The sequence below is a fragment of the Alosa pseudoharengus genome, unplaced genomic scaffold (genome assembly GCF_046254945.1).
Source record: "Alosa pseudoharengus isolate Yale_2024_CS ecotype anadromous, Long Island Sound unplaced genomic scaffold, YU_APseudo_1.1 YU_APseudo_1.1_scf_20, whole genome shotgun sequence".
Taxonomy (NCBI): Eukaryota; Metazoa; Chordata; class Actinopteri; order Clupeiformes; family Clupeidae; genus Alosa; species Alosa pseudoharengus.
Genome location: NW_027468664.1, coordinates 20,126,638 through 20,154,582, shown reverse-complemented (window position 1 = coordinate 20,154,582; position 27,945 = coordinate 20,126,638). Strand labels below are relative to the sequence as shown.

General features: G+C 41.7%; 1 protein-coding gene and 1 long non-coding RNA gene across 3 annotated transcripts in view; one reads left to right on the top strand and one right to left on the bottom strand.

Moving 5' to 3' along the window:
* Positions 1-9,087, bottom strand: part of LOC143136465 (uncharacterized) — a 60,930-nt gene extending 51,843 nt beyond the window's left edge. Inside the window, exon 1 of the mRNA XM_076297189.1 lies at positions 8,956-9,087. Coding sequence (XP_076153304.1) covers positions 8,956-9,019 — 64 coding nt within the window. The 5' untranslated portion in view covers positions 9,020-9,087. The remainder of the gene's footprint in view (positions 1-8,955) is intronic.
* Positions 9,088-24,470: 15,383 nt separating this feature from the next.
* Positions 24,471-27,638, top strand: LOC143136661 (uncharacterized). 2 transcript variants are annotated; one of them, XR_012989384.1, is made up of 4 exons: positions 24,471-24,781; positions 25,807-26,005; positions 26,544-26,634; positions 26,782-27,638. It is a non-coding gene; the product is annotated as an uncharacterized LOC143136661 (long non-coding RNA). The 2 variants fall into 2 exon arrangements; XR_012989383.1 differs by lacking the exon at positions 24,471-24,781 and having other exon boundaries at positions 25,222-26,005.
* The last annotated feature ends 307 nt before the right edge of the window (positions 27,639-27,945 follow it).

Sequence of the window (27,945 nt, the reverse complement as noted above, 5' to 3'; positions counted from 1 at the left end):
TGGGAGCGTTAGTCAAAAAAGACGTGACCCTCCCTCGCCAGCAAGAATTTTTTCTATGACCCTCCAAAGTGATTGAGAAAAAACGCATGACCCTCCCCAGTCCCAACAATTTATTGATGCCTTAGGCTACTGGGTCAATTTGGGAACTTGCATGCTACGACTCCTTCCTTGAAATGCCTTGAAAAGGCTGTCGTTTGCACAATTTCACAAATAATCACCGGGACCGAAACAAACCTGTCAACTTTTCCCGGGTTTATCGCTTATTTTAACTTTTTCCTCGCTGTCTTAGGAGGAGCTGCAGGGCCGTCGCAAGGGGATGCGAGGCCCTGTGGGAACTTGACAGATGCAAGGCCCTTTTCACTTACGTGCATGAAATCATGCGATAGCTTACTTTACACATAGCCAAGGCTACCGTCGGTGTATTTTAATAGTAGCCTAGTCTAATAAGCTACACCAGCTTGCCTTTAAGAGAGTAAATTCAATTGTATAGCCTATAACATTAGCTGAGTCACATATTTGGCCATATGGTGTTTATCATAGGCTACATCACGAAACCAAATAGTGTAACAAAGGCGAACACTTTAACAGGGGGAATTAATTGGGCATGAATCATTGTGCTGAACGGTATTTGTAAATTAGCAGAAACACACACGACATTCAAACTATTGATAAGATGTACTGGTCTGTATCTATAGGCTAACATTGGACAAATAAATGACACTGACTCGCCATATCCTGACTCAGGAAAAAAAACATTTTCTTGCTTTGCCGCAAACTCAGCAATGAAATCATAGGCCAGTTTGCAGGTAGCCTAACGTCTTTTTCATAGAAGGGAGAGCCCAGTCTCTCCTGTGATATGGAGGTGCGCAAATAGTTTTTAATAGCCTGTTCAACTTCGAAAAGCTTCGTTCACCCGATGCCAGTCACTGATCGCAATTTCAAAGTTCCGAAAGCTTCATCTTTTTAAGTTTTAAGTGCAGTGGCCCCTATCTGCCCCCTTTGGAATTATATCTCGAGCCTATTATAAGGTCCAGTGCGTTATGTCCTGGGATTCGGATGTGCTCAAAAAGAAAAGAAAAAACACTTTTTTATAGATGGTTATGAGGAGCAATGTGAGAGAGAAATTTGATGATCATTGATCGTTGTTTTGGGACGTTAAGCCTTTTCCATAGGCGTCAGTGAAGGAGATTGAAGAATGACCATTTTTTTATACGAAAATATTTCTTAACTACAAAAACTCAGCGTCTAAAAACTCAGTGTCATTCAGACTCAACTCGTTGTCGTTTGAACGTTGGCAAGCAGGCATGTTGCGGTTGCAATTTAAGTGAAATTTCTACAGCCTACAACATGCTGTTAGGCTGGGCTACTGTCAATGTACTTGTACAGGTAAATGTTCAACAATTGCTGGTGTACAGGTTATATAATCAATTAGCTAAATCATTTGTGTTTAAAAAAAATTTCGTGCTACATTCAAACGCAAAAGGTGCTTTGATATATTTTTCATTTGAACGTCGGCAAGCAGGCATGCTTTGGTTGCAATGAATGAGGATAATTGCTTTTTTTTGCATTATTTTGAATATGACTCGCTCCAGTCTCAACAGCACGTACTTTTTCCACACGCTAAGTTCTAACACACATAGGCCTATCCCCTCTCGCTTTCTCTCTCTCCATCCCTGCACACGGTGCTTTCTTAAAGGAGCTGCACCATTTTACAACAATTGCATCTACATTTTCATATTAGAATGTTTTGTCAAGTGTAAGTTTAAACTACCGTGATCAATTTAAGTTCCCGTGCCCCCGCTGCGTCATGGAAGCAGTAAGTCAGTCGCATCAAAAATAGTAGTGGCACCCAAGTGACACCTTGTGGTTGTTTGTGTCAACTGCAGTTTGTGCCATTTCTGCTGAGAAAATGGGGTGCGTGATTCATGAAGGAACCCGTCCAAACTTAACGGGGACCCACTGTATGTCATATACGTATGATTACTGTGAATGTATGTGTGTGCATGTGTATCTGTTTATGCACATGTGTGCATATGGAATGGGTTAACATGACCCCTGGAGGCAAACATACGCAAAAAATTGGTCATCCTAGGCCCTACGATTCTCAAGATATTCACAGAAAACTCTGTTGGTGTACGGTCACTAAATGTACACATAAATTATTTTATTGTATGGCCCCCCATGAACAGGCATGCAATCGGAGGGTGTCATAATGATCCTACACTTTCAATTTTGTGCAGTTTTGACCATGTCAGCCAGAGATATTGTGATTAAAACACCTAATTTTTTGCTTTTTAATTTTTAACTAGGTGGCGCTATACATGAAATAAGTGGAAATGGGATGGGTTGACATGGCCCCTTAAGACCAACATACAAAAAAAAGGTGGTCCTCCTAGGCCCTACGGTTCTCGAGATATTCACAGAAAACTGTGTCTGCCCTACCCTCCTTTCGGGGGGTCCAGTCCAGCGGGGGGGATACAGATGAAAGCGAAAAACAATGGTTCCATGCTATCCATGTGGGGCTACATGCCAACCAAGTTTCGTGTACCCCGGTCTTTCAGTGTCCCGGGAATCCTTGACGGAAATTTGGGCATGCGAAAAAGAAAAAATCTGACTAAACCTATATGCCACTTCGCTGCGCGGCGGTCATAATAATAGGCCTAATGATAATAATAATAATAATAATAATAATAATACATTTTATCAGTAAAGCACTTTATCATATACTCAAAGCACTGAACATTGTAGGGTAAAATAGGGAGGTAAAACAGGATTCAATGTAAAAGGTAAGAAAAAGTAAAATGAGATAAAAATGAGGAGGCACACATAAAAAAAATACAGGCAATCGCAAGTGTGGAAATAACAGACATATGCCATTTCAATTAAAAATTAAGTAAAAAGCAATTCAAAAAGAAAATGAAAGACGGTCATAAGAGTTATTAAAAGCTTTCCTAAACAAGTGGATTTTGAGGAGAGACTTGAAGCAGTCGACGCTGGCAGTGGATCTGACCTGTTGAGGGAGGGAGAGCATTCCACGGGCAGAGGGCCGCTGAGGACAATGCTCTGTCACCCATGGAGCGGAGTCTGGTTTGGGGGATCGTAAGGTGGCCAAGATCAGAGGAACGCAAGGAGCGTGTTAGACAGTAGGGGTGAAGGAGTTCAGTCAGGTATGTGGGGGGCAGAGCCATGTAGGGCCTTGAAGATGAGGAGGACTTTGAAGTCAATCCTCAGTGGGAGAGACATGTTGTAGCCAGGTGAGAGGGAAGACCTGAAGAGGTCATTGCAGTAGTCCAGGCGGGAGGAGATGAGGGCGTGTTTTACACGCTCAGTGTCAGAGTGGGAGAGGAGCATTTTATTCCTGTAGGCTATACTACCTACCTACATTGGAACAGTATAGCTACATTAACTAATTATCTTTAATGTCTTCCAGTAGCCTATCGTATAGGTCACTGTATATAATAGCTTAGTTGGCTTGTGCATGAATATGACGACGTTATGTAGCCTACATTTCCGTCAGTCTACAGTCTTTTAGCCCATCTTTACCATAACCCTTCCAAGATAGAACCCTTTCGACGCTCTACTTTGAGAGACCAACCACCACTCATGCCATCGATGTTGAATTTTGGGCGTCTGACGGAAACTGATCGATCAATCTGACCAACAACATCGATTTGACACTCTTTTGCTGTCCGGGTTTGCAAATCATTCATTTAGAACATTTAAGTCGCGCTATTTGTTATTATAGGCCTAATCACAGCACGGCCGCTATGTTATCATTAGCCTACCATATCATTACCTTATCGCAATTAATATGTCATCATAATCATCATCGTCAGCATGGCATGTCACACTTAGCCTACCTGCTCCACCACTGAGTTCTTATCATGTAGCCTCAACTACTGTAGGCTCCACCACCTGCTCACTGTCCCTCTGCTCTGTATGCTTGCTTACATCCTCATTCAAACTCAACGAACTTCAACATGTTGCTGACATATAGCCTACTTGCAATATTGTATTTTTTAAGCTTCTACATGGTGTTACTTTTGCACTATTGTCACTACCGGCACCCGCCGCAATTTCGTGTAGGCAACTTCGATTAACTTTTGACGCTCACAGAATCCTGGCTCTGAGCCAAAATGCGAGGGGTGGGGCCTGACGTGAGCTGTTATTGGATCAGTCGAGTGTCAATATGGAAATGTAACCAATGGGCCGCTGATTGTCCTTCATTTGGGCCGATCGTTGGCCAAAATGATTAAATTATATATTTCTTATATCCTATTCTATCAGCCCAAAAGGTGCGTCGGCCCACCGGGAAAATGCCCGGTATGCCAGGTGGCCAGTCCGCCCATGGTCATCAAATACTTTCAAGGTTATCAAAACTAGTTTCCAGTTAAATATACCATAAAAGTGGTTAAGTCCCTATTACTACGCAATTATTACAAATCTGGACAGTGGAGAATGACAGGAAGCGAGTGGGAGAGAGAGTCGTGGTGGGATCCAGAAAGGACCACAGGGCTGGAATCGAACCCGGGTCGCCAGCGTACAGTGCAGGTGCCCCAGCCAGTCGCACACGGCCGGGGCCCAGTCTGTTACAGTCATCTGCTGTTCTTTGCCATTTAAAACAAGTGCTGACGATTAGAGTGTCACACAAGCTGATATAAAATATCTTCCATACAGTGATAAATGCAAAGGGGGAATAAGTTGCTTTTTTAAGTGTCTTTTCTTTGTGTGAATAAAGGAGGCTCTTTGCCAGTAGGCGCCTGCTTCAGGGCGAAGAAAAATCCCTCCGCTGCGCGTCGGGGTCCTGTTCGCCCTGTCGACTATGGCAGAGCCGTAGTCACCATAGACTTTGGGGGGGACGTGTCCCCCCCAATATTCAGACGTGACCAAAATGTCCCCCCCAATATTCGGACATAGAAAAATAAAGAAAGAAAAACACGCTATAGGCTATTACAGGAAACCAACAAGTCCCGCCATCTGAAATGCAATCAAACGCACAAATTAGTGACCTGTTGATGGTTTCAGAGAGAGTAGCCTACACTGTAAGCGCTTTCAGACATACGTGTAAGACCAGAGGTACTGCCGATGTTAAACGGTGGGGCCGTATATCTGAACGACATAACCGGTCATATGGAAGTCCGAATTCACCCGGTGTTTATACTACTCCCCCCCTAGTATTTCCTCCGGACATTATGTAAATGTGCTGTGTCTGAACGAGGAGTAGAACATGCGGTTAAAATCACACCTAGTGAGAGGGCGTGTTGGTGACGTTTCTTTCGTGCGTCCATGTGGTTAGATCTGACTTAAATGCCAGTGTTATGATGGAGTGGCATAGTGCTGTCCAGGAAATATGCAGACATCACGGAGCTACTGTCCATGAGGGCATACAACATTTTGATAGAACACCTGAAGGGAACGTTAGAGACACGTTAGCCTACAACTGCATGGCAAGGACAAACGAATTCAGAAGACTGAATCATCATAAGCAGAAGGCGCTGAAAAGGCAGTAGCCTATAGCGACGTCGTTGACGACAATAACAGGAGTATTTAATAAATTGTTAGCCAACACGGTTTTCTGTTCATTGATAGCCTTCATGACCTGCTGAGCTCGCTGATATTTGCTGAGCATATATGCCTAGAGAAAATGAAAACGAAGAAAACCCAACTTTGTTCCAAGCTCCTTACGTAAATGCTACACATGGGGAGAGGATGCTTTTGAAAAAAAAAAATAAACCATGAAAAAACGAACAACTTCACTGTTATTAATGTTAGTATTTTGTTTGTTGCTTAAAAACGTTGTATGAACTTGAAGGCTTGAGTTAGCCTACTGAATTGGCCTGTAGCCTACCATAAAGTTTGTGCATGCTCTCTCTCTCCAACGCAAACCAGATTTGGGGTTCTATAGCTAATTCTGGTACATAACGTTGAAAACAGATAAATGTGTTTATTTGAAGCACACATACAAATACTGTAGGCTAGGTCAATTTCAAGTGGGCACTTACGTGACTAGCCTACTTCAAGTATTAGCCTATGCAATAGATTTCTCTTCTTTAGCCTACATAATGCATAGGCTACATTTTGTAAACAAAAAGCAGCTGTGACAGGCAGCGGCCGCATATATTCTGCATCATGTCTGTGAACTCTACAAGCCCCCACCCCTCACTCGACAACCACACGGAGGTTCTGTAATGTGCGCGTATGTCGTTCACACATACGTCCGTGTAAGGTCAGTATTAGGTCCGCAGTTTAGCATCATATCTGAATCATCCGAAGGGTAGGACCTCCGTTTGACAAACCTCCTCATATACTCCGGAGGTTATATCTGAAAGCGCTTTGTGAGTGGTTTGTCCTGGAGGTTTTGCGTTTATCGTTTGAGGCGTGCGCTATCAAAAGCTTCCTGCACCCTGCTGTGGTGCGGGCTGTCAACAATATCGCAAAAGACACTTGTTGGAAACGGTGTAGCACTGTCTAAGGAAACCCCATTCATTTTTGAAGCTGATCAGACTCAAAGGGAACTTTGAAGCAATTCCATATTGTAGCCTATTTTCTCGCAATGATAGCGAAAGTGAAAAAGTTAAAGTGTCCTTTTATTTGAATTTGTGCGTGCCTGTGTCATTCATTTCTTTCACATGTCTTACAACATAAATAATGCATTCATATGCTAATGTAAGAAATGGTTGTTGCATCTTGCATGTTACATTTAGATGCGCGCTCAATCGCGCATCCATGCAGGCAAAACGTAGCACTCAAATGTGGCGACGGCACAAACGTTGAAAAAACTTTTACAATGGCGGTGATAGCCTACAGTTAATGTGAATCGCGGACAATAACCAAAGAAAGGAATTTCCACCTCCATTCACCAAATAAAGGCTGTGTTTCTACATGCGTAAACGTAACGTAATTTCTGTCAGAAACCAGCCTATAATGCATAGGGTAACTTGAGGTGAGTCAGTCAGAAGCAGGGGCGTGCAGAGACCTTTGAAGGGGCAGGGGCTCAAATTTCTAAAAAAAAAAGGGCACATGGAACCAAATTTTCTTGTCTACACAGAGATCATAGGCTATAAGGCTACATGTTTTTGATTAAATTCAAAGCTAATTTTAATAGCCTAGAAATCTACGCACCCTAGCGGCAGCAAATATGTTATTGCCTAGTCTGGCTTGTCAGGCTATAATTTTAATGTTTATCACAGTGAACTACCACCATTAGCAAGCTGGTGTCTTGCAGATTCACGTGCTGTGCGTGTAGCCACTGAGTGAAATGACGAGAACGACGTATGGAGTTGAACAACTACAGTAGCCTATGTCGTCGGCTTATGACGATTTAGAAAAGGTTTGCCTACTCTGTTTTATGAACTAAGTCTACTAACCTAAGCTACTATAACATAGTAACCTAAACAGAATATGTTATGAACGTTCAGCGATAGATTTTCGAAGCTGCCAGGTTATTGAAATGGATGGACCATGACATGGTTAAAACGGGTTTGATAGCCTACTTCATTAAACATGAAACAACTTTAAACATTTTATTCTCTATCTCTAAGCTGAATACTATTGCATGTTCAGATAGGCTAACTGCCAAGTGACCTTACCGTGCTCCTGACCACCTTCTGAGAGTTCACTGAATGTATGACGTCACGGATTGGTGGCCGCAAGGAAAATGTTATTTTTGTAAATGTCTAATTTCACAAACTATTAATGAGACATTTTAGCAAATATTGACGTTGGAACTAGCGGAAGTATTACAAATTTCTAAAAGTAAAAAACGGGTCTTGTCAAAAGGGCACTTGGACATAAAAGGGGCAAAAGGGCAGGTGCTAGAGCCCCTGTAGCCCCCCTTCTCTGCACGTGCCTGGTCAGAAGAGGGACCTGATTTAGTAGGCTAATCCCATCCCTTTCAAACTACCTTAAAATTGTGTGATTAGCTGCCAGAATAATAAAATCAAAATCAAAAATATGATTGGGCTATAGGTCCAAACCTATGAGTAAGCATTCAGTGTAATATAGAGGTTATCAAAGATACTCTAGTTTGTATTTTCTTTTAAAATATACATTTTGGACAAATGGAGTCATACCACAGGTCTATATCCAGGGATGGATTATTGAATGGACCTACTGGGCCCAAGAGCTCAGGGGGCCCTGAAGCCTAAGACTGTGTGAAGTTGCTTCTCCGCCCTTCTCTATTTCCACAAAACTCACAAGTCGACATAATTATAAAGGGTCATTTTTTTAAAGTCTTCCGGGGAAGTATGCCCCCGGGCGCCCCTATAGGGCAGGGTTTTTTTGCATCTATGCCCAGAGGTTCATAATCCATCCGTGCCTATGTCCGTCAAAAGTTTGGTATATCCTAATTGACTGATTTAACTAATGACTTGTTTGTGATTTTAATAATATTTTTGCATGGCAGGAAATGTGAATTGAAATTCACACCGCACCACAGATTTGGTCCCCCCCAATATTGACATCATGGCTACGGCCTTGGACTATGGGCTTTGCATATTTTCACTGCTGTACTTCTGCGGCGGACAATACATTATCCCTAGCATAAAGGCAAAGAGAGAGACAAAATGCCCGCAAAACAAAACATCGGCAGTCTTCAAATTTGTCATTGCATGACAAACCCATGGAAGTGCGCTGGTAGATTGCTTAAAAGCGGTTGACTGACTCCACGGTTTGGTATCATTTCCACTATAGGACATAGTCCCGACATCAAAATATCCTCGACACCCAGTCCTAGGCTTATCATGCTAAATATCCCTAAACGTTGAGCACTATAAATCATAAAATGTGTGGTGGCGATTAAAAAAAAAAAACATAGGTAGGCAAATTAAAATTATGATACCGGCTGTCGATTTACAAATGTCAAGGGTTTTTCTTATGAATGTCAAATCAGCTTCAAGTTCACGAACAATACGGACTACAAGAAACACTTGTTAACGTGTCAAGCATGGCACTTACCATGAAACAGACTGAAAATAAGACAGAAAACGATCGTCGTCTTCAAAAATCTCGGACTCGTCATGATGAGACTGAGAGCTATAGGCTATGAAAGTGAAAGTGTTCGGGTAGAATTATTATGGGCAATAGGCTAGGCTAGATTAGATAAGCGCAGTAGGCTATAAACGACCTTTGGCTTTTTTGTGTACTTTATGAATATACTGAATAGGTTGCCTAGGCAAAAGGCGGTTCTTTTGAGCTTGTGGAGTTGCTTGCTCCCCCATCTCCTGTTTCTCTTGACTGCCTGCACAATAATAATAGGCCTAATGATAATAATAATAATAATAATAATAATAATAATAATAATAATACATTTTGTTAATAAAGCACTATCATATACTCAAAGCACTGAACATTGTAGGGTAAAATAGGGAGGTAAAACAGGATTCAATGTAAAAGGTAAGAAAAAGTAAAATGAGATAAAAATGAGGAGGCACACATAAAAAAAATACAGGCAATCGCAAGTGTGGAAATAACAGACATATGCCATTTCAATTAAAAATTAAGTAAAAAGCAATTCAAAGAGAAAATGAAAGACGGTCATAAGAGTTATTAAAAGCTTTCCTAAACAAGTGGGTTTTGAGGAGAGACTTGAAGCAGTCGACGCTGGCAGTGGATCTGACCTGTTGAGGGAGGGAGAGCATTCCACGGGCAGAGGGCCGCTGAGGACAATGCTCTGTCACCCATGGAGCGGAGTCTGGTTTGGGGGATCGTAAGGTGGCCAAGATCAGAGGAACGCAAGGAGCGTGTTAGACAGTAGGGGTGAAGGAGTTCAGTCAGGTATGTGGGGGGCAGAGCCATGTAGGGCCTTGAAGATGAGGAGGACTTTGAAGTCAATCCTCAGTGGGAGAGACATGTTGTAGCCAGGTGAGAGAGAAGACCTGAAGAGGTCATTGCAGTAGTCCAGGCGGGAGGAGATGAGGGCGTGTTTTACACGCTCAGTGTCAGAGTGGGAGAGGAGCATTTTATTCCTGTAGGCTATACTACCTACCTACATTGGAACAGTATAGCTACATTAACTAATTATCTTTAATGTCTTCCAGTAGCCTATCGTATAGGTCACTGTATATAATAGCTTAGTTGGCTTGTGCATGAATATGACGACGTTATGTAGCCTACATTTCCGTCAGTCTACAGTCTTTTAGCCCATCTTTACCATAACCCTTCCAAGATAGAACCCTTTCGACGCTCTACTTTGAGAGACCAACCACCACTCATGCCATCGATGTTGAATTTTGGGCGTCTGACGGAAACTGATCAATCTGACCAACAACATCGATTTGACACTCTTTTGCTGTCCGGGTTTGCAAATCATTCATTTAGAACATTTAAGTCGCGCTATTTGTTATTATAGGCCTAATCACAGCACGGCCGCTATGTTATCATTAGCCTACCATATCATTACCTTATCGCAATTAATACGTCATCATAATCATCATCGTCAGCATGGCATGTCACACTTAGCCTACCTGCTCCACCACTGAGTTCTTATCATGTAGCCTCAACTACTGTAGGCTCCACCACCTGCTCACTGTCCCTCTGCTCTGTATGCTTGCTTACATCCTCATTCAAACTCAACGAACTTCAACATGTTGCTGACATATAGCCTACTTGCAATATTGTATTTTTTAAGCTTCTACATGGTGTTACTTTTGCACTATTGTCACTACCGGCACCCGCCGCAATTTCGTGTAGGCAACTTCGATTAACTTTTGACGCTCACAGAATCCTGGCTCTGAGCCAAAATGCGAGGGGTGGGGCCTGACGTGAGCTGTTATTGGATCAGTCGAGTGTCAATATGGAAATGTAACCAATGGGCCGCTGATTGTCCTTCATTTGGGCCGATCGTTGGCCAAAATGATTAAATTATATATTTCTTATATCCTATTCTATCAGCCCAAAAGGTGCGTCGGCCCACCGGGAAAATGCCCGGTATGCCAGGTGGCCAGTCCGCCCATGGTCATCAAATACTTTCAAGGTTATCAAAACTAGTTTCCAGTTAAATATACCATAAAAGTGGTTAAGTCCCTATTACTACGCAATTATTACAAATCTGGACAGTGGAGAATGACAGGAAGCGAGTGGGAGAGAGAGTCGTGGTGGGATCCAGAAAGGACCACGGGGCTGGAATCGAACCCGGGTCGCCAGCGTACAGTGCAGGTGCCCCAGCCAGTCGCACACGGCCGGGGCCCAGTCTGTTACAGTCATCTGCTGTTCTTTGCCATTTAAAACAAGTGCTGACGATTAGAGTGTCACACAAGCTGATATAAAATATCTTCCATACAGTGATAAATGCAAAGGGGGAATAAGTTGCTTTTTTAAGTGTCTTTTCTTTGTGTGAATAAAGGAGGCTCTTTGCCAGTAGGCGCCTGCTTCAGGGCGAAGAAAAATCCCTCCGCTGCGCGTCGGGGTCCTGTTCGCCCTGTCGACTATGGCAGAGCCGTAGTCACCATAGACTTTGGGGGGGACGTGTCCCCCCCAATATTCAGACGTGACCAAAATGTCCCCCCCAATATTCGGACATAGAAAAATAAAGAAAGAAAAACACGCTATAGGCTATTACAGGAAACCAACAAGTCCCGCCATCTGAAATGCAATCAAACGCACAAATTAGTGACCTGTTGATGGTTTCAGAGAGAGTAGCCTACACTGTAAGCGCTTTCAGACATACGTGTAAGACCAGAGGTACTGCCGATGTTAAACGGTGGGGCCGTATATCTGAACGACATAACCGGTCATATGGAAGTCCGAATTCACCCGGTGTTTATACTACTCCCCCCCTAGTATTTCCTCCGGACATTATGTAAATGTGCTGTGTCTGAACGAGGAGTAGAACATGCGGTTAAAATCACACCTAGTGAGAGGGCGTGTTGGTGACGTTTCTTTCGTGCGTCCATGTGGTTAGATCTGACTTAAATGCCAGTGTTATGATGGAGTGGCATAGTGCTGTCCAGGAAATATGCAGACATCACGGAGCTACTGTCCATGAGGGCATACAACATTTTGATAGAACACCTGAAGGGAACGTTAGAGACACGTTAGCCTACAACTGCATGGCAAGGACAAACGAATTCAGAAGACTGAATCATCATAAGCAGAAGGCGCTGAAAAGGCAGTAGCCTATAGCGACGTCGTTGACGACAATAACAGGAGTATTTAATAAATTGTTAGCCAACACGGTTTTCTGTTCATTGATAGCCTTCATGACCTGCTGAGCTCGCTGATATTTGCTGAGCATATATGCCTAGAGAAAATGAAAACGAAGAAAACCCAACTTTGTTCCAAGCTCCTTACGTAAATGCTACACATGGGGAGAGGATGCTTTTGGAAAAAATAAACCATGAAAAAACGAACAACTTCACTGTTATTAATGTTAGTATTTTGTTTGTTGCTTAAAAACGTTGTATGAACTTGAAGGCTTGAGTTAGCCTACTGAATTGGCCTGTAGCCTACCATAAAGTTTGTGCATGCTCTCTCTCTCCAACGCAAACCAGATTTGGGGTTCTATAGCTAATTCTGGTACATAACGTTGAAAACAGATAAATGTGTTTATTTGAAGCACACATACAAATACTGTAGGCTAGGTCAATTTCAAGTGGGCACTTACGTGACTAGCCTACTTCAAGTATTAGCCTATGCAATAGATTTCTCTTCTTTAGCCTACATAATGCATAGGCTACATTTTGTAAACAAAAAGCAGCTGTGACAGGCAGCGGCCGCATATATTCTGCATCATGTCTGTGAACTCTACAAGCCCCCACCCCTCACTCGACAACCACACGGAGGTTCTGTAATGTGCGCGTATGTCGTTCACACATACGTCCGTGTAAGGTCAGTATTAGGTCCGCAGTTTAGCATCATATCTGAATCATCCGAAGGGTAGGACCTCCGTTTGACAAACCTCCTCATATACTCCGGAGGTTATATCTGAAAGCGCTTTGTGAGTGGTTTGTCCTGGAGGTTTTGCGTTTATCGTTTGAGGCGTGCGCTATCAAAAGCTTCCTGCACCCTGCTGTGGTGCGGGCTGTCAACAATATCGCAAAAGACACTTGTTGGAAACGGTGTAGCACTGTCTAAGGAAACCCCATTCATTTTTGAAGCTGATCAGACTCAAAGGGAACTTTGAAGCAATTCCATATTGTAGCCTATTTTCTCGCAATGATAGCGAAAGTGAAAAAGTTAAAGTGTCCTTTTATTTGAATTTGTGCGTACCTGTGTCATTCATTTCTTTCACATGTCTTACAACATAAATAATGCATTCATATGCTAATGTAAGAAATGGTTGTTGCATCTTGCATGTTACATTTAGATGCGCGCTCAATCGCGCATCCATGCAGGCAAAACGTAGCACTCAAATGTGGCGACGGCACAAACGTTGAAAAAACTTTTACAATGGCGGTGATAGCCTACAGTTAATGTGAATCGCGGACAATAACCAAAGAAAGGAATTTCCACCTCCATTCACCAAATAAAGGCTGTGTTTCTACATGCGTAAACGTAACGTAATTTCTGTCAGAAACCAGCCTATAATGCATAGGGTAACTTGAGGTGAGTCAGTCAGAAGCAGGGGCGTGCAGAGACCTTTGAAGGGGCAGGGGCTCAAATTTCTAAAAAAAAAAGGGCACATGGAACCAAATTTTCTTGTCTACACAGAGATCATAGGCTATAAGGCTACATGTTTTTGATTAAATTCAAAGCTAATTTTAATAGCCTAGAAATCTACGCACCCTAGCGGCAGCAAATATGTTATTGCCTAGTCTGGCTTGTCAGGCTATAATTTTAATGTTTATCACAGTGAACTACCACCATTAGCAAGCTGGTGTCTTGCAGATTCACGTGCTGTGCGTGTAGCCACTGAGTGAAATGACGAGAACGACGTATGGAGTTGAACAACTACAGTAGCCTATGTCGTCGGCTTATGACGATTTAGAAAAGGTTTGCCTACTCTGTTTTATGAACTAAGTCTACTAACCTAAGCTACTATAACATAGTAACCTAAACAGAATATGTTATGAACGTTCAGCGATAGATTTTCGAAGCTGCCAGGTTATTGAAATGGATGGACCATGACATGGTTAAAACGGGTTTGATAGCCTACTTCATTAAACATGAAACAACTTTAAACATTTTATTCTCTATCTCTAAGCTGAATACTATTGCATGTTCAGATAGGCTAACTGCCAAGTGACCTTACCGTGCTCCTGACCACCTTCTGAGAGTTCACTGAATGTATGACGTCACGGATTGGTGGCCGCAAGGAAAATGTTATTTTTGTAAATGTCTAATTTCACAAACTATTAATGAGACATTTTAGCAAATATTGACGTTGGAACTAGCGGAAGTATTACAAATTTCTAAAAGTAAAAAACGGGTCTTGTCAAAAGGGCACTTGGACATAAAAGGGGCAAAAGGGCAGGTGCTAGAGCCCCTGTAGCCCCCCTTCTCTGCACGTGCCTGGTCAGAAGAGGGACCTGATTTAGTAGGCTAATCCCATCCCTTTCAAACTACCTTAAAATTGTGTGATTAGCTGCCAGAATAATAAAATCAAAATCAAAAATATGATTGGGCTATAGGTCCAAACCTATGAGTAAGCATTCAGTGTAATATAGAGGTTATCAAAGATACTCTAGTTTGTATTTTCTTTTAAAATATACATTTTGGACAAATGGAGTCATACCACAGGTCTATATCCAGGGATGGATTATTGAATGGACCTACTGGGCCCAAGAGCTCAGGGGGCCCTGAAGCCTAAGACTGTGTGAAGTTGCTTCTCCGCCCTTCTCTATTTCCACAAAACTCACAAGTCGACATAATTATAAAGGGTCATTTTTTTAAAGTCTTCCGGGGAAGTATGCCCCCGGGCGCCCCTATAGGGCAGGGTTTTTTTGCATCTATGCCCAGAGGTTCATAATCCATCCGTGCCTATGTCCGTCAAAAGTTTGGTATATCCTAATTGACTGATTTAACTAATGACTTGTTTGTGATTTTAATAATATTTTTGCATGGCAGGAAATGTGAATTGAAATTCACACCGCACCACAGATTTGGTCCCCCCCAATATTGACATCATGGCTACGGCCTTGGACTATGGGCTTTGCATATTTTCACTGCTGTACTTCTGCGGCGGACAATACATTATCCCTAGCATAAAGGCAAAGAGAGAGACAAAATGCCCGCAAAACAAAACATCGGCAGTCTTCAAATTTGTCATTGCATGACAAACCCATGGAAGTGCGCTGGTAGATTGCTTAAAAGCGGTTGACTGACTCCACGGTTTGGTATCATTTCCACTATAGGACATAGTCCCGACATCAAAATATCCTCGACACCCAGTCCTAGGCTTATCATGCTAAATATCCCTAAACGTTGAGCACTATAAATCATAAAATGTGTGGTGGCGATTAAAAAAAAAAAACATAGGTAGGCAAATTAAAATTATGATACCGGCTGTCGATTTACAAATGTCAAGGGTTTTTCTTATGAATGTCAAATCAGCTTCAAGTTCACGAACAATACGGACTACAAGAAACACTTGTTAACGTGTCAAGCATGGCACTTACCATGAAACAGACTGAAAATAAGACAGAAAACGATCGTCGTCTTCAAAAATCTCGGACTCGTCATGATGAGACTGAGAGCTATAGGCTATGAAAGTGAAAGTGTTCGGGTAGAATTATTATGGGCAATAGGCTAGGCTAGATTAGATAAGCGCAGTAGGCTATAAACGACCTTTGGCTTTTTTGTGTACTTTATGAATATACTGAATAGGTTGCCTAGGCAAAAGGCGGTTCTTTTGAGCTTGTGGAGTTGCTTGCTCCCCCATCTCCTGTTTCTCTTGACTGCCTGCACAATAATAATAGGCCTAATGATAATAATAATAATAATAATAATAATAATAATAATAATAATACATTTTGTTAATAAAGCACTATCATATACTCAAAGCACTGAACATTGTAGGGTAAAATAGGGAGGTAAAACAGGATTCAATGTAAAAGGTAAGAAAAAGTAAAATGAGATAAAAATGAGGAGGCACACATAAAAAAAATACAGGCAATCGCAAGTGTGGAAATAACAGACATATGCCATTTCAATTAAAAATTAAGTAAAAAGCAATTCAAAGAGAAAATGAAAGACGGTCATAAGAGTTATTAAAAGCTTTCCTAAACAAGTGGGTTTTGAGGAGAGACTTGAAGCAGTCGACGCTGGCAGTGGATCTGACCTGTTGAGGGAGGGAGAGCATTCCACGGGCAGAGGGCCGCTGAGGACAATGCTCTGTCACCCATGGAGCGGAGTCTGGTTTGGGGGATCGTAAGGTGGCCAAGATCAGAGGAACGCAAGGAGCGTGTTAGACAGTAGGGGTGAAGGAGTTCAGTCAGGTATGTGGGGGGCAGAGCCATGTAGGGCCTTGAAGATGAGGAGGACTTTGAAGTCAATCCTCAGTGGGAGAGACATGTTGTAGCCAGGTGAGAGAGAAGACCTGAAGAGGTCATTGCAGTAGTCCAGGCGGGAGGAGATGAGGGCGTGTTTTACACGCTCAGTGTCAGAGTGGGAGAGGAGCATTTTATTCCTGTAGGCTATACTACCTACCTACATTGGAACAGTATAGCTACATTAACTAATTATCTTTAATGTCTTCCAGTAGCCTATCGTATAGGTCACTGTATATAATAGCTTAGTTGGCTTGTGCATGAATATGACGACGTTATGTAGCCTACATTTCCGTCAGTCTACAGTCTTTTAGCCCATCTTTACCATAACCCTTCCAAGATAGAACCCTTTCGACGCTCTACTTTGAGAGACCAACCACCACTCATGCCATCGATGTTGAATTTTGGGCGTCTGACGGAAACTGATCAATCTGACCAACAACATCGATTTGACACTCTTTTGCTGTCCGGGTTTGCAAATCATTCATTTAGAACATTTAAGTCGCGCTATTTGTTATTATAGGCCTAATCACAGCACGGCCGCTATGTTATCATTAGCCTACCATATCATTACCTTATCGCAATTAATACGTCATCATAATCATCATCGTCAGCATGGCATGTCACACTTAGCCTACCTGCTCCACCACTGAGTTCTTATCATGTAGCCTCAACTACTGTAGGCTCCACCACCTGCTCACTGTCCCTCTGCTCTGTATGCTTGCTTACATCCTCATTCAAACTCAACGAACTTCAACATGTTGCTGACATATAGCCTACTTGCAATATTGTATTTTTTAAGCTTCTACATGGTGTTACTTTTGCACTATTGTCACTACCGGCACCCGCCGCAATTTCGTGTAGGCAACTTCGATTAACTTTTGACGCTCACAGAATCCTGGCTCTGAGCCAAAATGCGAGGGGTGGGGCCTGACGTGAGCTGTTATTGGATCAGTCGAGTGTCAATATGGAAATGTAACCAATGGGCCGCTGATTGTCCTTCATTTGGGCCGATCGTTGGCCAAAATGATTAAATTATATATTTCTTATATCCTATTCTATCAGCCCAAAAGGTGCGTCGGCCCACCGGGAAAATGCCCGGTATGCCAGGTGGCCAGTCCGCCCATGGTCATCAAATACTTTCAAGGTTATCAAAACTAGTTTCCAGTTAAATATACCATAAAAGTGGTTAAGTCCCTATTACTACGCAATTATTACAAATCTGGACAGTGGAGAATGACAGGAAGCGAGTGGGAGAGAGAGTCGTGGTGGGATCCAGAAAGGACCACGGGGCTGGAATCGAACCCGGGTCGCCAGCGTACAGTGCAGGTGCCCCAGCCAGTCGCACACGGCCGGGGCCCAGTCTGTTACAGTCATCTGCTGTTCTTTGCCATTTAAAACAAGTGCTGACGATTAGAGTGTCACACAAGCTGATATAAAATATCTTCCATACAGTGATAAATGCAAAGGGGGAATAAGTTGCTTTTTTAAGTGTCTTTTCTTTGTGTGAATAAAGGAGGCTCTTTGCCAGTAGGCGCCTGCTTCAGGGCGAAGAAAAATCCCTCCGCTGCGCGTCGGGGTCCTGTTCGCCCTGTCGACTATGGCAGAGCCGTAGTCACCATAGACTTTGGGGGGGACGTGTCCCCCCCAATATTCAGACGTGACCAAAATGTCCCCCCCAATATTCGGACATAGAAAAATAAAGAAAGAAAAACACGCTATAGGCTATTACAGGAAACCAACAAGTCCCGCCATCTGAAATGCAATCAAACGCACAAATTAGTGACCTGTTGATGGTTTCAGAGAGAGTAGCCTACACTGTAAGCGCTTTCAGACATACGTGTAAGACCAGAGGTACTGCCGATGTTAAACGGTGGGGCCGTATATCTGAACGACATAACCGGTCATATGGAAGTCCGAATTCACCCGGTGTTTATACTACTCCCCCCCTAGTATTTCCTCCGGACATTATGTAAATGTGCTGTGTCTGAACGAGGAGTAGAACATGCGGTTAAAATCACACCTAGTGAGAGGGCGTGTTGGTGACGTTTCTTTCGTGCGTCCATGTGGTTAGATCTGACTTAAATGCCAGTGTTATGATGGAGTGGCATAGTGCTGTCCAGGAAATATGCAGACATCACGGAGCTACTGTCCATGAGGGCATACAACATTTTGATAGAACACCTGAAGGGAACGTTAGAGACACGTTAGCCTACAACTGCATGGCAAGGACAAACGAATTCAGAAGACTGAATCATCATAAGCAGAAGGCGCTGAAAAGGCAGTAGCCTATAGCGACGTCGTTGACGACAATAACAGGAGTATTTAATAAATTGTTAGCCAACACGGTTTTCTGTTCATTGATAGCCTTCATGACCTGCTGAGCTCGCTGATATTTGCTGAGCATATATGCCTAGAGAAAATGAAAACGAAGAAAACCCAACTTTGTTCCAAGCTCCTTACGTAAATGCTACACATGGGGAGAGGATGCTTTTGGAAAAAATAAACCATGAAAAAACGAACAACTTCACTGTTATTAATGTTAGTATTTTGTTTGTTGCTTAAAAACGTTGTATGAACTTGAAGGCTTGAGTTAGCCTACTGAATTGGCCTGTAGCCTACCATAAAGTTTGTGCATGCTCTCTCTCTCCAACGCAAACCAGATTTGGGGTTCTATAGCTAATTCTGGTACATAACGTTGAAAACAGATAAATGTGTTTATTTGAAGCACACATACAAATACTGTAGGCTAGGTCAATTTCAAGTGGGCACTTACGTGACTAGCCTACTTCAAGTATTAGCCTATGCAATAGATTTCTCTTCTTTAGCCTACATAATGCATAGGCTACATTTTGTAAACAAAAAGCAGCTGTGACAGGCAGCGGCCGCATATATTCTGCATCATGTCTGTGAACTCTACAAGCCCCCACCCCTCACTCGACAACCACACGGAGGTTCTGTAATGTGCGCGTATGTCGTTCACACATACGTCCGTGTAAGGTCAGTATTAGGTCCGCAGTTTAGCATCATATCTGAATCATCCGAAGGGTAGGACCTCCGTTTGACAAACCTCCTCATATACTCCGGAGGTTATATCTGAAAGCGCTTTGTGAGTGGTTTGTCCTGGAGGTTTTGCGTTTATCGTTTGAGGCGTGCGCTATCAAAAGCTTCCTGCACCCTGCTGTGGTGCGGGCTGTCAACAATATCGCAAAAGACACTTGTTGGAAACGGTGTAGCACTGTCTAAGGAAACCCCATTCATTTTTGAAGCTGATCAGACTCAAAGGGAACTTTGAAGCAATTCCATATTGTAGCCTATTTTCTCGCAATGATAGCGAAAGTGAAAAAGTTAAAGTGTCCTTTTATTTGAATTTGTGCGTACCTGTGTCATTCATTTCTTTCACATGTCTTACAACATAAATAATGCATTCATATGCTAATGTAAGAAATGGTTGTTGCATCTTGCATGTTACATTTAGATGCGCGCTCAATCGCGCATCCATGCAGGCAAAACGTAGCACTCAAATGTGGCGACGGCACAAACGTTGAAAAAACTTTTACAATGGCGGTGATAGCCTACAGTTAATGTGAATCGCGGACAATAACCAAAGAAAGGAATTTCCACCTCCATTCACCAAATAAAGGCTGTGTTTCTACATGCGTAAACGTAACGTAATTTCTGTCAGAAACCAGCCTATAATGCATAGGGTAACTTGAGGTGAGTCAGTCAGAAGCAGGGGCGTGCAGAGACCTTTGAAGGGGCAGGGGCTCAAATTTCTAAAAAAAAAAGGGCACATGGAACCAAATTTTCTTGTCTACACAGAGATCATAGGCTATAAGGCTACATGTTTTTGATTAAATTCAAAGCTAATTTTAATAGCCTAGAAATCTACGCACCCTAGCGGCAGCAAATATGTTATTGCCTAGTCTGGCTTGTCAGGCTATAATTTTAATGTTTATCACAGTGAACTACCACCATTAGCAAGCTGGTGTCTTGCAGATTCACGTGCTGTGCGTGTAGCCACTGAGTGAAATGACGAGAACGACGTATGGAGTTGAACAACTACAGTAGCCTATGTCGTCGGCTTATGACGATTTAGAAAAGGTTTGCCTACTCTGTTTTATGAACTAAGTCTACTAACCTAAGCTACTATAACATAGTAACCTAAACAGAATATGTTATGAACGTTCAGCGATAGATTTTCGAAGCTGCCAGGTTATTGAAATGGATGGACCATGACATGGTTAAAACGGGTTTGATAGCCTACTTCATTAAACATGAAACAACTTTAAACATTTTATTCTCTATCTCTAAGCTGAATACTATTGCATGTTCAGATAGGCTAACTGCCAAGTGACCTTACCGTGCTCCTGACCACCTTCTGAGAGTTCACTGAATGTATGACGTCACGGATTGGTGGCCGCAAGGAAAATGTTATTTTTGTAAATGTCTAATTTCACAAACTATTAATGAGACATTTTAGCAAATATTGACGTTGGAACTAGCGGAAGTATTACAAATTTCTAAAAGTAAAAAACGGGTCTTGTCAAAAGGGCACTTGGACATAAAAGGGGCAAAAGGGCAGGTGCTAGAGCCCCTGTAGCCCCCCTTCTCTGCACGTGCCTGGTCAGAAGAGGGACCTGATTTAGTAGGCTAATCCCATCCCTTTCAAACTACCTTAAAATTGTGTGATTAGCTGCCAGAATAATAAAATCAAAATCAAAAATATGATTGGGCTATAGGTCCAAACCTATGAGTAAGCATTCAGTGTAATATAGAGGTTATCAAAGATACTCTAGTTTGTATTTTCTTTTAAAATATACATTTTGGACAAATGGAGTCATACCACAGGTCTATATCCAGGGATGGATTATTGAATGGACCTACTGGGCCCAAGAGCTCAGGGGGCCCTGAAGCCTAAGACTGTGTGAAGTTGCTTCTCCGCCCTTCTCTATTTCCACAAAACTCACAAGTCGACATAATTATAAAGGGTCATTTTTTTAAAGTCTTCCGGGGAAGTATGCCCCCGGGCGCCCCTATAGGGCAGGGTTTTTTTGCATCTATGCCCAGAGGTTCATAATCCATCCGTGCCTATGTCCGTCAAAAGTTTGGTATATCCTAATTGACTGATTTAACTAATGACTTGTTTGTGATTTTAATAATATTTTTGCATGGCAGGAAATGTGAATTGAAATTCACACCGCACCACAGATTTGGTCCCCCCCAATATTGACATCATGGCTACGGCCTTGGACTATGGGCTTTGCATATTTTCACTGCTGTACTTCTGCGGCGGACAATACATTATCCCTAGCATAAAGGCAAAGAGAGAGACAAAATGCCCGCAAAACAAAACATCGGCAGTCTTCAAATTTGTCATTGCATGACAAACCCATGGAAGTGCGCTGGTAGATTGCTTAAAAGCGGTTGACTGACTCCACGGTTTGGTATCATTTCCACTATAGGACATAGTCCCGACATCAAAATATCCTCGACACCCAGTCCTAGGCTTATCATGCTAAATATCCCTAAACGTTGAGCACTATAAATCATAAAATGTGTGGTGGCGATTAAAAAAAAAAAACATAGGTAGGCAAATTAAAATTATGATACCGGCTGTCGATTTACAAATGTCAAGGGTTTTTCTTATGAATGTCAAATCAGCTTCAAGTTCACGAACAATACGGACTACAAGAAACACTTGTTAACGTGTCAAGCATGGCACTTACCATGAAACAGACTGAAAATAAGACAGAAAACGATCGTCGTCTTCAAAAATCTCGGACTCGTCATGATGAGACTGAGAGCTATAGGCTATGAAAGTGAAAGTGTTCGGGTAGAATTATTATGGGCAATAGGCTAGGCTAGATTAGATAAGCGCAGTAGGCTATAAACGACCTTTGGCTTTTTTGTGTACATTATGAATATACTGAATAGGTTGCCTAGGCAAAAGGCGGTTCTTTTGAGCTTGTGGAGTTGCTTGCTCCCCCATCTCCTGTTTCTCTTGACTGCCTGCACAATAATAATAGGCCTAATGATAATAATAATAATAATAATAATAATAATAATAATAATAATAATAATACATTTTGTTAATAAAGCACTATCATATACTCAAAGCACTGAACATTGTAGGGTAAAATAGGGAGGTAAAACAGGATTCAATGTAAAAGGTAAGAAAAAGTAAAATGAGATAAAAATGAGGAGGCACGCATAAAAAAAATACAGGCAATCGCAAGTGTGGAAATAACAGACATATGCCATTTCAATTAAAAATTAAGTAAAAAGCAATTCAAAAAGAAAATGAAAGACGGTCATAAGAGTTATTAAAAGCTTTCCTAAACAAGTGGATTTTGAGGAGAGACTTGAAGCAGTCGACGCTGACAGTGGATCTGACCTGTTGAGGGAGGGAGAGCATTCCACGGGCAGAGGGCCGATGAGGACAATGCTCTGTCACCCATGGAGCGGAGTCTGGTTTGGGGGATCGTAAGGTGGCCAAGATGAGAGGAACGCAGGGAGGGTGTAAGACAGTAGGGGTGAAGGAGTTCAGTCAGGTATGTGGGGGGCAGAGCCATGTAGGGCCTTGAAGATGAGGAGGACTTTGAAGTCAATCCTCAGTGGGAGAGACATGTTGTAGCCAGGTGAGAGGGAAGACCTGAAGAGGTCATTGCAGTAGTCCAGGCGGGAGGAGATGAGGGCGTGTTTTACACGCTCAGTGTCAGAGTGGAAGAGGACCGGGCGGATCCGTGCTATGTTTTTTAGAATGGAAGAATGACGATTGCTGGGTTTTATTGATGTGATATTCAAATGAGAGGGTGGAGACTATGAGGAGACCTAGGCATTTGACATGGGAGGAGGCTGTGTACTGTATGTGGTGTCCTCGAAGGTGAGGCAGAAGTTATTGAGGTTTTTGTTATGACACTTTAAACCAATGAGAATGATCTCAGTTTTGTCGGAGTTGAGTTTGAGAAAGCTACTGTGCATCCAGCTTTTGATTAGAAGGCAGCAGTTAAGCATTTTCAATGCTGCGGAGGTGCCTGGTTTGGTGCAGATGTAAATCTGGGTTTTGTCAGCGTAGAGGTGGTAACCTAGAGGCCATAAAAGGATGATATATCCAAGGGGGAGCATGTAGATGAAGAAATACAAATAATAGGCTACAAATCCAAAGCCAAACAGTAGTTTTTCTTGTTGCTGGTCTGCCCATTTCTTTTCCAAATAAGAACACACCAAATCGTGCAATTGATAGTCCATTGGAATAGGATTTTCTTCACTAACCAATCAAATGTAGTAAGCATATTTCTTTAAGTGTGATGTAGGCTACGGAGATCATGCAGAAGTTGTTCAAAACACAGACAAATGTAAGAAATGCAGTTTGTGCTCTCTCAACAGTAAGGCTTATGGTCATTTTATGGCATTTTCTATAGCACAACTAATATTTGACCAATTTTGATGGAATAAAGTTCTCTCTGTAGAGAACAATCACGCAATAATTCCAAAAAAACACATATTTAATTTAACTAATATTGAGAAACACAGTTATTAGCCATTAGCCATTACAGTTACAGTAGTAGGCTACTACAGCTTACAGTTTGATAGAATGAAACATCTGTTTGTTCATCTAGAACCACCTGAGCTGCTCATGAAAACACTGGTGTTCGCAACACTGTTGAAGGACAGGTTCTGCAAGTATATCTGACCTCTGCCACTATTGTTATCTTTGTTGTGACAACCAAATAGCTAACCACAATGTTCATGTGAATACTGGAAATACTTGTATCCACATAAATCAGGCTAAAGCAGTTGAAAATCTACTGTTGAAACTGTGCATGTATTTTAAGTGAGCCTGGTTTTTCAGGGGCCTCCAGAACCCTTGCCGTTGAATAATATCTCAGACAGGATGTTTAATGACTGCATGACCTCTTTCTGTAGCCCACATTTCTTTAGGTGTGAAGGTAAAAAGTTAGGAGCCACTTTTTAAAGTGATTTATTTTCAGCAAAACACTTTATTTGAACTTCTTGTCCTTCTTAGCAACACTGAAAAAAGTGATTTTGACATGTAGTAATTTTTTCTTAAATGAAACTGTATTTATATACTCAATTTGTTTGTGTTTTGCAAAAACTCATTTCAGATAAGTAATATCTGCAAGAAAAAAAGGGGTTTGCTTCAGATTTGTTTGTGTTTTACAAAAAACTAATTTCAGTTAAGTAATATCTGCAAGAAAAAAGGGTTTTGCTTCAGAGGGAGTGCTGCGCATGCGTTTATTTGGCTGCCAAAAGATGATTGTCCTCCATTTTGCAAACGGTTCCGTTGGCTTGAAGGGATCTGCACTTGAAATCTTCGCTTTTGACTTTTAACGGTAAGTGGTATATTATTAAACGTCATTTGACAGTCAGTTTACCATTACAAATTTGGAGTGTCTTTAATTGCCTTATTTGACACGATAGAGCTGTTTTCTTGAATATTTAAGAAATCGTCTAGCAAGCTAGCTAAAGTTAACTTTACCTAGCAGTTCTACTCCAATATAATGTTAACTGGGCTAACAAGTTCATCTTAAAGTTTACTTTTATTACCTCCTCGACGTAATTGATTGAATAACTTCAAAATGAATATATACCTTAATGTTAGACAATTTAGGTCGTTGAAACTCAGTGGACCCATTAAAGTTTGTACAGTTAACATTAGCTGCTAACTGAATTGGAACACAGATCTTGCCTGAAATATGGTTGACCTTAACGTTGCTAGTTAGCTAACCGAACACGTTATGCAGCAGACCAAACACGTTTTCACCGACCCCTGTGGCGTCAACTGACACTTAACTTGAGCAATGCCGAGTTTGCAAAATACATTTGTTTGGAGACTCAGAATGCAGGCCAAGGTACATGTAAAAAGGAAAGAAATAGGACGCATGTTTTGTGAGTGATTAGGTCAGGTCATAACTCGGACAATGTTGGGCAAAAGCCACATTTACGCTAGGTTTAGAAACGTGTTTATTTATTCTGTCAGTAATGGAGTACCACTATTTCATGTCATCGCCAGCGCTGAATATGCATGGTGGTGGTGGTGGCATTTCTCAAACTCAACAGCAGTGCAAGATCTGGACAGGCTGATGCTACGCACCTGTTAAGCAGATATTGCTTGAACATTTTATTTGTTCCATGGTGTTGAAATTCGAAATGTTTTCCCTTCAAGGGGACAGTCAGACCAACAAGCAGGGCTGTGTAGCTATTGTTGGTAGATTGTAAGATAATGTGTCAAATGTCAATTAAATGAAGTGTCAAAATCGTTTGATTAACTAGTACCATTTGTGTATGTATTAAATAAGTATATTTCATAAATGTATACTTTATATTTATATTATAAATGTGTTTCTATCCTCTTTAGTTACAGGTATTGAGAAATGTCCTTGCTTGATGACTGGATCAGGAAATGCCTGTGATGCTTGGGTATTCAGGCAAGCTACAGGTCAAAGATGCGTAACCTTGGATGTCCAGTGACCGCCGTTTTCCAGAAGAAGGTCATAAGTTCCAGAAGAAGGTTTAAAGGACATAAAATGACCAAACATTTGAGGATTTTGCAAGGTGTAAGTTTGTATTACTATTATTGTTTACTTCTCTTACATATTACATACAATGATCACATTGGATCTGTTTCTGCTATTTGCAACTGCAATCACTTATAGTCACCCTACTCACACATTGCTCTTATGTTCCTTATTACAACATAGCGACAGATAGAGGCATTATAATTTTGTGTCTAACTATAACTGGACTCCTCAGGGTTGATACGACTACATGAGTCGTCATACATTTACCCACTCACTCATTTTCCCGTTGCTCACATTGTTCCTTCCCCAACTGGTACACTCACTTATTAGCCTGATGTCGTTATACTCAATTCCTGTCAGAATTTAAGTCTGGCGCTGCTTCGTTGGGACGTGATTATGGGGTGTGTTTCAACCAATACAGGGGAAAGAAATGCTTGCCAAATGCCTGTTTTCTGTTGCAAAGCACTCTGAACTGAATCTTCCGTATTAAAAGTGCTTTATAAATAGAGGTTATTATTATTTAGAGTATTGATTGTATTTTCACAAAATAATTAATATCCCTGTATCTGAACAGACAGAGACTGTACATCTGAGGAGGGAGGCAGCCATCAAGACCCCGTGCCTTTATTTTGGTGAAGATGATGATTCTCTCATACATGTACATGGTAAGTAACACTAACCAAGGGCATGTTGAAATTGCAATAAAAATTGCATTTTTATGCCAATTTTTAAGCCAAAAACCTTTAAGCCAGCTCCCAGCTCGTACCTTTTCTCAAGCGTCAACCTAAAGCAGCTTTTTAAATTTTGTACAGGATATCCATGGCAAGGAGGTGTCAAGAGAAAACCACCCCTTGGAACATGAGGACATCGGCATCGTTGTGGATGGAGGCATCATTTTGGAGGAACCTTGGTCTGTTGCACAAGGCTGTGCAGTGAAGCCAGAGACTTTCTAATGAGGAGACACAGCACTCAAAAAATCCTCCAATCATGTGTTGTGAACTCGGTGCTGGAGTAAGGTTGGTGTTGTGAAGCCTTGCGCACGCGCATTTCTGCCGAATAGGATGCCCGATGAGTGCCAAAAAAGCATTGCATTATGGCTGCCGAGTGCAGGGACTTGCCTAAAAGGACTTTGGTGAAGCTAGGGGTCATATACACATTGAATCAATGTTGAACTCTTCAATACTATTACAAATTCATGCAAAAAGTTGTCATTCAGATGGATGGTGATAAGCTCCTACCCAAGGTTCTCAATCTTAAGAACCAAATCATTAGATGGGCAAGTGGGCCTCTTCTCTCTCTTCCCTGCTGTCTCTCTTTCTCTCTCTCTCTTTATCGTTCGTCCTCTCTCTCTGCACACTTTTACACACACACACAGTCATGATTGACTTGATTTGAAAGATTCAATAAATGGTTGTGAACCTTTCTTTCTTTCTCACTGTCTTTCTCTCATTCTTTCTTTCTCACTGTCTTTCTGTCATTCTATCTCGGCACATTTACTTACACACGCACGCACGCACACACACACACACACACAATCACTCACTGGTAAGGTGTTTGGCTTTGGTCAAAGGTTCACAACCATTTATTGAATCTTTCTTTCTCTCTTTTGGTGCTCACACTCTCTCTCTTTGGCACTACTGCCTTTGCTTTTGCTTTGGTTTGAGAGCAGGAAAATTATTATTTTTTAGAGCAAAGGGTCACAATGTGTGTTCATATGTGTGTTTCTGTGTTGAACATTTGTTTTAATAAAGACAGTTATACCATTTCTGTTTGAGATTTAAGTTAATACTATTTAACCTGAATTTGAAGTTTAACTTAATTTTTACCAATGAAATTATATACAAATATTAAGCAAATTCAACTAAATCTATATGGCTGGATGTAGCTAAATTAAATTGAGTGCAAATGGTTACCTAAAAAAAATTAAGTAATTCTTGCATTAGAGAATATTAAGCAAATTCAACTAAATCTATATG